General features: G+C 43.8%; 1 protein-coding gene across 4 annotated transcripts in view; it reads left to right on the top strand.

The window, feature by feature from the left end:
• Positions 1–2010: 2010 nt before the first annotated feature.
• The window catches only part of PAN3 (poly(A) specific ribonuclease subunit PAN3), a 130215-nt gene continuing 120982 nt past the window's right edge, over positions 2011–11243 (top strand). For 3 of the 4 annotated variants that reach the window (XM_029936910.1, XM_029936908.1, XM_029936907.1), the window contains exon 1: positions 2011–2906. In XM_029936910.1, coding sequence (XP_029792770.1) covers positions 2477–2906 — 430 coding nt within the window. In that variant the 5' untranslated portion in view covers positions 2011–2476. The remainder of the gene's footprint in view (positions 2907–11243) is intronic. The other variant, XM_029936909.1, reaches the window with a different exon arrangement.

The raw sequence follows: 11243 nt of genomic DNA, 5'->3' as shown, positions 1-11243 counted from the left end.
TAACTTTTTTGTAAGCAGGCTTCAAAGCAGCGTGGAGCCCAAAGCCAGACTCAAGCTCATGACCCTGAGATCAAGACCTGAGCTGAGATCAAGAGTTGAAGCTAGAAGTCCTGACATTAAATCCTACCTCTGCGATTTACAAGCTGGTAACTTTGAATAAATCCAGAACTTCCTCGGGTTTTTCATCCACAAAATGGGGATAACCCATCTTCTTTACCTTTCTCATAGGGTTCTTATGACAATCAACATGGTCTTCTCTAAAGGGAAATCTGACCATGTCGTGACTTGACTTTTTAAAACCCTGAGATAATTTTCTATGGCCTTCAAGAAAAAGTTAAATCCTTTAACACGTCATACAAAGACTTCAGTGATACGGTTCCTGTTTGTCTTCACTGTCCTGACAAAGAAAGCTCTTTCACCACACCGCCTTTTACACAAGCTGCTTTCTCTGCCTGTAAAGCTATTTTCTGCACCCTTCTATGCTGATTACTACCAGCAGCAACACTACTAACAGCAATGGCTAAAATCTGCTGAATTCTTACTAAGCATGGGACACTTGACATACACCAGATTATTCTTTGTGAAGTCGATACTGTGATCACCATTTTACTCATAAGGCATACTCATAAGTGAAGCAACTTACCCAGAGTAACATAGCTATTAAACTTCAGCACTGGTTTACAGACTCTCTGTCTGAATTCAAAGCAGATGCTCTCAACGCCTCCTGTTATGGTACCAACTTTCCCCAGAAAGTCTAACATCTGTAACATCCTCTTAAAGCCAACATATAAGATTAGCACTTAGGACACGGGTTTATAATCACCTGTGTGCTTTATGCTTCCACCAACCAGAGGGAAAACAATCCATTTGAACTCAGACAAGACTGCATCTCCTTTAGTTTTGTTTCTCCAGCTCCTGGCAGTTCCTGCTACACACAATGGGCATCAATAAATATTTGCTGAATACATAAACAAACAAAAGTGTTTTTAGACAAAAAACATAACACAATGTTATTTTTGAATTTAGTTAAGGAACATCACCAGGCTTACCAGTTTGTGATGTACGGAATCCACCTTCCCCCCTTTTTGCTTTGCAGCGTGGTACACTTTGCTTATATCCGTTCTTCTGAGATCTCTTCTGTTTGCCACAACGCCTTATACACTGCCAGCAAATACTCGCCCTATACTACTGCGATATTGCCTTTTGACACCATCTTTTACAGAGGAGAAAAAACTAAAATGTTAAAATTACTTTTCCCTTCATAGCAATGCTTTAAAATTCCTTATAACTTTTTTTTTTTTTAATACAGCAGAGCAAAACATCAGAGATGGGTGAGGGAAAAAACTACTCTTTAAAAATGAACTTCAAATCGAGACTAGGCTGATTAGAGAAAAGCAATCTAGCACATTTATAAGTGAAACCTTCTGGCACTGCCTAGGCAGTGTCGTCCCCAGGTGGCATCTTATTTTTCATAATATTTTACTGAAGCCTTTCAGTAATATAAATAGAGAAAACAGGTGCTGCACGGAGCAGGGGGTTTGTCCAAAGCCACCATTTTTGGCTCCGTTTTTTTTTTTTTTTTTTTGGTAGAAGGCCCAGGAGTCCAGGGAATCAGTCTCGCAGCTCTCATCACCTCCAAGGAGAAGGAAAAGGAAGGTGGTGAAAAAAGAGTAACTGTGGCCAACAGATGAAACTATCCTTCAAGCAGAGCAAGGGCTTTGCCTCGAACTCCAGGTGCAGACCCTCTAATTGACCGTTTACATTGTTACTTTTGTCTTTTCAATGAAAAAACGACGCCTGGGCTTGAAAGTTTGAGGATACACAAAAAAGGAGGGTATTCGTCTCGTGAGAACTTCCCCACCAGGATCAGCCTCAGGGAATGCCACCGCGGACCGCCCGTCTTAACCGCCCGCTGGCTCGCGGATGCCCCGGGGGCTGGACGCCTGGCTGGGCTTCCCCTCGCGCTCCCGCTACCCACAAGCCACCGCGCCTCGGCGCGCTTGCGCAGCGACGACGGCCCTTTCAGGAAGAGGAAAATGGAATAAACAACTCGGAGGAACCAGAGCGCGAGAGCGAGTGGAGGCAGAATTTAAAAATAAACTAGCCCCCTCCACCTTCCCAGCCCGTTCGCCGCCGCCGCAACCCCTTCCCTAGCCTGCTCCCTCGAAGGCCCCCGTCTGGGCCCGCGCGCCCACCCCGTCGTCCCGCGCGGCCCCTTTAAGAAAAGAGAACGAGAGAGTGAGTGAGAGAGAATCCCAACTCTCCCCCCTCCCCTCCTGTCCTTCCTACCCCCTCCTCCCTCCCCTCTCCCCTCCCCCCCTCTCCCCGGGCGGCTCCGGCTCCCGCAGCGGGACAGACCCACCCGCCCAGGCTTTTATCCGGCACTGGCAGCGTCTTCCTTCCCTCCTCGGTCTATGGTGGCGGCGGCGGCGGCGGCTCCTCGAGCGGCAGCGGAAGACGAGGCTGCGGCGTTGCCATGAACAGTGGCGGCGGCCTCCCGCCCCCCTCGGCCGCCGCCTCCCCTTCCTCCTCCTCGCTGGCGGCGGCAGTGGCGGTGGTGGCCCCGCCGGGGGTCGGGGGTGTCCCCGGCGGGGCGGCGGCGGGAGTCAAGCTGAAGTACTGCCGCTACTACGCCAAGGATAAGACTTGCTTCTACGGGGAGGAGTGTCAGTTCCTGCATGAGGACCCAGCCGCTGGAGCTGCCCCGGGCCTCGGCCTCCATAGCAACAGCGTCCCTCTGGCTCTGGCGGGCGCGCCGGTGGCCGCCTTTCCGCCCGGAGCAGTCCCGGGCGGGGGAGCCGGGCCGCCCCCGGGGCCCAAGAAGCCGGACCTGGGGGGCCCCGGGGCAGGAGCCGCAGCCGGCGGAGGAGGCAGCAGCGGGGTACTCGATGGACCGCGGCTGGCAAGTGAGTGAGGTCCGGACTGGGAGGGCGGCCCGGGCCTTGGCGCGGCGGCGGAGGGCAGGCCTGGGGCCGGAGGGGGCCCGGATGAGGCCTTGCAACGAGCTTTGCTCGCGGCCCCCGCCCTTCACCTCGCTAGGAGGTCTGCGAGGCCTAGGCCGGGCCTGAGCCCTCCTTCCTTCTTCCTGCTTCCCCTCCCCGCAGCCGTCGGCGAGCTGGGGAGTGAGGGGAGGCTGGGTTCCCCGGAACGTGGGTGGGTTGACCGGGGTGCTGTGAGTGGGGGCTGGGAGGAAGGGGGATGGGCTGTGGCGTGCGGTGTGTGAAAAAGGGGGTGTCGTTTCCGGGGGGTGTGGAAAGGGGCTGGGTTTGCAGGCACATGTGTTTTGCGTGCCCGTGTGGAGTGGTGTCTGCCGAGCGTCGAGGTTCCCTAGTGGGTGTGTGTGTGGGTAGGGGGCGGGAGGTGATGGGCGGGCTTAAGGTTCCTGGAGTGGGTCGAAGGAACGGAAAAAGTTTGTGTAAGGCGTATGGGAGAAAGATTTTTCGGGCAGGATAATGCTTTCTAAGGATTAGGAGTGAAGGGACAGCAACTTTTACACTGTGCTCCGGTTTAGTCGAGAGTTTAGAGTAGGAATTTCACAGGACTTGTATTTCAACATAGCTTTCCTGAAGCCAAGACGGGTTGGCTGGGTGGAAGGTAGGGATCCTGTGTGTTACAGCTTTGTATCAAGCAAACTCTTAGCAGGGAGCCTTGAAAACGTGTCCTGTGCAGCGTTCGTTTGTGTGCAGCGGAGCACTTGGCTTCGAGTACGTTAGGGCTGTTGGTATTTTTTACCTTTTTCATTTGTTCGCCGTTTAATCTGTTGCCGTGCAACTTTTTAGTTGTTAGTGGAGTTACAGTTGTAATTGCAATCTATTTTGCAGAATGTTGCTGTTAGGCAAGTAGGAGATCAGGTGTCATATTTCTTTTTGCGTCTGAATATATGGACTAATTCTAAACCAGAGTGGGGAGGGGACCTACCTTCTTGGGAATTCTAAACAGTTTTTAGATCGTAAAATACTTTGGAAGGCAGTTTAACTTGAACATCAGTACATTTTTGTCTTTTTTTTTTTTAACTGTAAATGAATTTGGCTAGATGTTTCAGCAGTTATTTGCTTTGTGAGGATTATTGCTTTCCCAGAGATTTGCTTTTTTAGAAAAGGATTGCTGCGATGGACTTGGCTTTAATGGGGATGTATTTGTCCAGATTGATATGCCCAGAAGATTAATTTGTAACTTAAAAGTGTTTTGTAAAAATTGGTTACTTTATTGGTGGAAATTTATCACTTTGGAGTAGCAGCTTTGAGTTGTGGCTCAAAGTAATTTGATCAGTCTTTGAATGGTAGGGGAAAACTGAATGGTAGCTTTGTTATATATACAGAAGGGCATTTTCAAAAATGCTGGTATTCGATTAAATATGTTATCTTTCTAGGATTTTCTAATACGCAGAAGTAGTAGATTTGGGACATGAAAGATAGGACAGGATATTGTAAACAGGTGAAGACGGGAGGTGTGGGAAAGATCCTGATAGTGGTTGGTTCAAAGGTGAGGATCATTCCATACCTCAAAAAAGGAAAGTAATTGGGATATAGGGTCTTGAGAGAACAGGTAGTTACTGCTCAGAAGGCATTTCAAAATTTAGTATTTAGTCATTTAATAGTTATTTGATTAAATAGCTGAGCTCTGTATTTGGGTTCTATGGGGCTTGCTTTAACTTGCCCAGGGGAAGCCTGAGGCATCTCTTCTGCTCTAGGCTTCTTGGTAACTCTGAGTAGTACCTAGCTTGTGACTCCTTTTGGAAGAGAGCAGATTGCCTCAGATCAGTGAGTGGCAAGTAAAGTTGCTCAGGAATCAGGAAAGAGGACTGTGTGTTAGTGATTTAAGGGCTGCTTTGAATGTTCACCCTTAAATGTTTAATTTTTAGTTTGCTTTCTACCTTTTACTGTATTCTTTGGTGGAATTTTGGAAACAGGCGTGGTTTGTCACGCGCATCAGGCAGGTAAACTAGACAGCACATTCTAAGGGGTACTGTTATCAGCAGTTTACATTTTTTGTGGACTTAATCATCTAGCCTCATAATTTTATTTTGCTTTTATTTTTTCCTTTTCTTTAAATGTAAGATTGTACAGCGTTTCCCTTAGCTGAAAGATCTTAAACTCATCTGGTTTGATAAGGTAGATCTGCCTGCAGAAATATATACTTTTTTAATGTTTAACTTTGAGAGACACAGTATGAGAGGGGAGAGGGCAGAGAGAGAGGAGACACAGAATCCGAAGCAGGCTCCAGGCAGCACAGAGCCGGATGTGGGGCTCCAACCTATGAACTGCGAGATCATGACCAGAGCCGAAGTGGGATGCTCAACCTACTGAGCCACCCAGGCGCCCCTTCCTGCAGATATATTTTGTTTGGGCTTTATGGAATCTTATGTGTGTGTGTGTTAAAAAAGTTTTTATTGAGGTATACATACGCAGGGAAAAGTGTACAAATCAAAAATTTTTAGAATTTTTACAAGATGAACATATAGCTTATAATCAGAATTCAGATCGAGAAATAGTACATAATCACTACCCCCAGAAGTCTTGCTTTTGCCCCCTCCCAGATGTTTTGCCCCAGTTCCCAAATGTAACTTGCAGTTTCTCACACTGCATTCTGACACTGTAGATTCATTTTTCACTTTTTTTTGGGTACTTTTTTGAACTTTATAGGAATGGACTTTCATATAGCATGCACTCTTTTTTTGTCAGCTTCTTTCTTTCAGCATACTTGTGAGGTCCATTCAGGTGATGTAGAAACAGCTTCTGTAGTCTGATTCCTGTACAGTGTTACATTGTATGACTACACATTTTATTTTCTCCTTTTACTGTTGGTGGGCAGTAGAATGTTTCCAATTTTTGTCTGTTAAGAATACAGTTCTGGGGGCACCTGGGTGGCTCAGTCTGTTGAGCATCCGGCTTCAGCCCAGGTCATGATCTCACGGTTGTGGGTTCGAGCCCCACATCACGCTCTGTGCTGATATCTAGCTCAGAGCCTGGAGCCTGTCTTCGGATACTGTGTTTCCCTCTCTCTCTGACCCTCTACTGCTCATGCTGTCTGTCATTCTTTCTCTTTCAAAAATAAATTAAGAAAAAAAACATGAAAAAGAATAAGGCAAAAATTCCTGCTCTATCACTCCTATTCATCATTATATTGGAGGTTCTTGACAGAGAAAAGTAAGTAAAAGCATCTTGACAGGATAGGAAAAGTAAAATTGTATTCACAGATAACATTCTCTATGTAGACAATCCAACAAAATCTGTGAAAAGCTATTAGAACTAATAAATGAGTTTGGCAAGATTATAGGATACAAACCAATATCAAAACTCAGTATTATTTCTATGTACTAGAAAGAAAAAAAAAGAATACTGTTCTGAACATTGCCATGGTTTTTGTTAACCAAGTCTGTGCATTACTCTTGGATCACTGAGGAGTGAAATCGGTGTGTTATAACAAGGCATGCATATGTTCTGCTTTAGTAAATGATTTCTGCAGTGATTGTACCATATTAACATTCCCTGTAGCGGTGTAGGAGAACCCTAGTTGCTCTACAGTCTCACTAGCATTTACTATTAGGTGTCTTATGGCTAAAATTTACCTAATAACTTTGTGTTTTTAATCTGTGTGTGCATTATAGTTGATAACATTAAAAAAGTCAAAAGATGTAATATAGACATAGATTTTTGGCTTCCTTTGAAGGGCAACTCTTTTTTGCTTCCTTTTTTAAATATTTATTTTTGAGAGAGAGAGTGCACAATCAGAGGAGGGGCAGAGGGAGAGGGAGTGAAGGGGACAGAGGATGCTGTCCTGGAGCTGACAGCACAGAGCCCGATGTGGGGCTCTGTGGGGCTTGAACTCATGAACCGTGAGATCCCGGTTAAGTCAGACACTTAACCCACTGGGCCACCGAGATGCCCCTGAAGGGTAGCTCTTAACTTGTATTGGAATGAGGACCACCGTTAGGGCAAGGCTCTCGATTTCGAGGACTTTCGTGTGTCTGGCTTATTCAGGCATTTGAGTTTTTGACCTATGATTCAGTACTTCACATTTGCAGAATTGCTTTGTCAGTGTTTCAGATTGTGGTAAAACTTAAGAGGTAAATGCAAGAGAAAATTTATCCTTATTTTGCAAGCACTGGAAACCCGAAGCACAGGGATTCTCTTCTTCGTGTCCTTCCTGGCAGTGCTGTTTCAGTCCCTTGAAGGAACCAACCGTAGCTTCATTTGTTGCTTACCTGTGATGCATACATTTTCTTAGTCCAGCTCTGCTCACCAGGCAGGGCGGTAGGACACATGCATTCGCGTTCAGGATGGTTTGGGAAGTAGCAGTTTGTTTTTTTGAAAGAAGTATTTAAATTTTTGACATTTCATATTTATTTTGGACTTGGAATCCTTTGTGGCCTGATTTGGGTCCATTTGAATTACTGATTCTTGACATTTTGATAATTCTAATTTTCCGCTAGCTAGCTAGACTTTTAATCCTCATGGTGCTCAATTTTTAGCAGCGAAACTGTATGCCAATATTTATATTTTATGTACATAACTTTACTTGAATTCCAGCAGATTTGTTTATTTTACAAAAACAGACATTTTTCAGTTTGACTAATTTCATTCGTAGTGAATGGTGTAATACATGTCCCTGACGGGATCCTGGCTTTCTAACTTCAGAGTTGGATTGGATTGCATGTAACACTCAGTGTAGTGCTCCGCCCAGGTTTCTGTAGTAGATGCTGCTGTTATTCAGTATGATTCATAGTAAGTCCGTAAGCTGTACATTTTCTTCCTTCTCCAGTTTTTGAGAATATTCTTTTAAGACCGGTGAAATACCTAAAGATTATTAAACTGTGGTTGTCTGTCCAAGTGGAAGAGAACTATTAAGGCTCACTTACTTTGGAGTGTATGATGTGTGTGGCAGGGCGTCTGGGTGCCTCTCTGACTCTCGATTTTGGCTCAGGCTGTGATCTCAGGGTTGCAGGATGGAGACTGCCCTTGGGCTCCAGGCCGAGCTTAGAGCCTGCTTAAGATTCTCTTTGTCTCGGGGCGCCTGGGTGGCTCAGTCGGTTGAGCATCCGACTTCGGCTCAGGTCAGATCTCACGTTCGTGGGTTGGAGCCCCGCATCAGGCTCTGTGCTGACAGCTAGCTTAGAGCCTGGAGCCTGCTTCCAGTTTTGTATCTTCTCTCTCTGCCCCTCCCCTGCTCATGATCTGTCTCTGTCTCTCAAAAATAAATAAATGTTAAAAGTTAAAAAAAAAAAAGATTCTCTTTGTCTCCTCCTTTCCCTCAGTCTTTTTTTCTCTTAGAAAAAAAAAAAATAATATAAGTGTGTGGCAAACAGTGTTTAAATCAGGATTACACTTTTTATCCCACAGACCTGTGTCAGCTAACTGGAAATTGAGTACTGGGAATTTGTCACAGGATAGCTGGTACAGGTTTAAACATTTTTATTGCATAATACACAAAGTGGCTAACAAATACTTTTTTTAAGTTTGTTTGTTTATTTTGAGAGGGAGGGAAGGAGAGAGGGAGAGTACTGTAGGGGGAGAGAGAGAATCCCAAGCAGACTCCACACTTTTAGCCTGGAGCCCAGTGCAGGGCTTGAACATAGACTGTGAGATCATGACCTGAGCTGATATCAACAGTTGACGCTTAACAAGCTGAGCCACCCGGGCACCCAACAAAGACTTTCTAATACTATTCATTTCATTCACTTAATATTGTGTTTGAAAGGTGGCAAGCTTTGATCCAGGTGGTAGGAATACAACATTGAATAAAACAAAACTCTGCACTAATGGAGTTTATGTTCTAGTAGGGAATAGAAACACATGTATAAAATTTTACATATATATATATTTAACATTTATTTATTTTTGAGAGACAGAGAGAGCATGAGCAGGGGAGGGGCAGAGAAAGAAAGAGGCACAGAAGCTGAAGCAGGCTCCAGGTCCCGAGCTGTCACCACAGAGCTAGATGTGGGGCTTGAACCCATGAACCGTGAGATCATGACCTGAGCCGAAGTCGAATGCTTATCTGACTGAGCCACCCAGGCGCCCCTGTATAAGGTAATATTAAGCCTTGATAAATTTTATGAGGAATATTCAAAGAGGACGGTGCTAACACAAGTTGAAGTTAAGATTCAGTTAATGAGTAAAACACTCCTTTCCATAAAAGTGCATTTCAAATAACTCTGTAAGAAGATAAATGATTGCCAAAATAAAAATGTCTTCATATTTTTGCCCTTTTATAGAATTTTTCACTTTTTAAATTAGCATTCTATTTTGAGATAGTGTAGACTCACATGCAGTTGTAAGAAATAATGCACAGAGAGCTCATTTCCTCCAGCATAACACATTTCATACCTGAAGTGTAGCCTCACGGCCAGCATTGATTGATACACTCTACTTATCATATTCCTGTTTCTCTAATCTTATTTGCACTTGCGTGTGCGCACCCACGTGTATTCTGTGGAATTTATCACGTGTATGTTTGTGTGCCTGCCCACCCAGGCAAGACACAGAACGGTTTTATCACCCTAAGTTGCCCTTTTGTAACCCTCCCTCCCTCCCCAAACCTGGCACCTGCTAATTTGCTCTCCATTTCTATAATTTTATCGTTTCAAGAGGATTTTGAGGCATTTATTGACAGACTTGAATATTTGTTTTTATTTATGTATTTTAGGGGTGATTTTCACTTATTTTTAAGTTGTGAAAGTCAAACATTTTTTGGTAAAAATTTCCGTTGGAATGGCAGTGTATTAAGTCAGAGCAGACCAATCTCATCTTATTGCCTGGGATTGATGGTTATTAATAACTTTTGTGCTCCTAAAGGCCCTGTCTCCAAATACATTCACATTGAGAGTTAGAGCTTCAGTATATGAATTTTGAGAGAACACAGTTCACACTCTTCACACACATCCACACACACACACACAGTTTTGTAGTAGTATTTCTCACTTTTTTCACATATTAACTTACTTTATATCCTGTTTATAAAGTAGTTCAGTCTGAGAGTATATAAATGGAATATGGTAAAGTGTTTGTCTTTTTTACTGTTACCATACAGTTGTCAGCAAGCCAGTACGTATTTGTGTCATCTCTCAGTACATGGGAATTACTACAGGCCAGGAGCTCAGAGGTTTTGATTTCAGTGCTGTCTTACAAAATTACTTTGTGTTCTTAAGCTAGTCATTTAGTCCACATGGAAATACATTTCTTTATCTGTAAAATGGGGGAACAGGGTATGGAATATATGATGTCCAAAATCCTTTTTGTTCTAAAATGCTCCTGTGTTTTCTAAATGTTCATGTTCTAGAAAACAAATTACTTCATGTTTGATCTTTAGATCCTCCTCTCCCAACAACTCTGAAAAACACTGACTGCTCAACAGTTTAACTTCCAGTACTGAGAATGGCATGTTGATCTCACTGATCTGGGCGGGAGTTAATTGGCATGTAGATAACAATCCTCTTCCATAAAAAAAGCTCTCCCCTCTTTTGATGTCTGTTTTTAAAGATATTTTTCTCCCTCCCCCCCCACCCCCCCTTCCTTTCCTGTCCCTTCCCTAACCCTATACTGAACATGGGGCTTGAATCCTGAGATCTAGAGTTTCACACTCCTCTGACTGAGCCAGCCTGGCGCTCTATTCCTAGTTTTCTAAAGCTAGTTTTTAATTACGTTTCTTATTATAAAAATCATAGCTTAAAAAACAGGAAACGGTATCTTGTTTTTGGAACCAAAAATTAATACATGCACAGGTTACAAATTTAAGTAACATAAAGCAATGTACAGTGAAAAGGTCTCCCTCCTTCCTCAGTTCCCTGATCCCTCTCCAAAAGACAGTCACTCTTTCCAGTTCGTTATGTATCTATTCAGAAATATTCTTTGCCTGTACAATCATTCCTCTGTCTGTGGCACACACCACACATACACTGGTGTGCACGTGCCCACAGTGGAGGTCTACTGCACCTTGAACGTTCTCACCGAATTGCATACATTGTGATTTGTTTCACATCCACCCATAGAAATCTACTCTGCTCTTTTAAAGACTGCATAAGAGCCCACTGTATGTTGTATTCTTTTTAATGGATATTTAGAGTATTTGTAGTCTTTTATTATCACCTACGATTCTACTAAGCTGTTATATCTTAATTTATTACATTTGTACATAGATTTATGCAAAATATGTACATTTGGAAGCTGCTAAGAGAGTAGATCTTGAGTTCTCAGCATAAAAAAAAGGTAACTAGTGATTAATGTTAAATAAACTTAATGTGGTAA

The sequence above is a fragment of the Suricata suricatta genome, chromosome 4 (assembly GCF_006229205.1).
Source record: "Suricata suricatta isolate VVHF042 chromosome 4, meerkat_22Aug2017_6uvM2_HiC, whole genome shotgun sequence".
Taxonomy (NCBI): domain Eukaryota; kingdom Metazoa; phylum Chordata; class Mammalia; order Carnivora; family Herpestidae; genus Suricata; species Suricata suricatta.
This window is presented reverse-complemented; position numbering and strand designations above follow the sequence as displayed.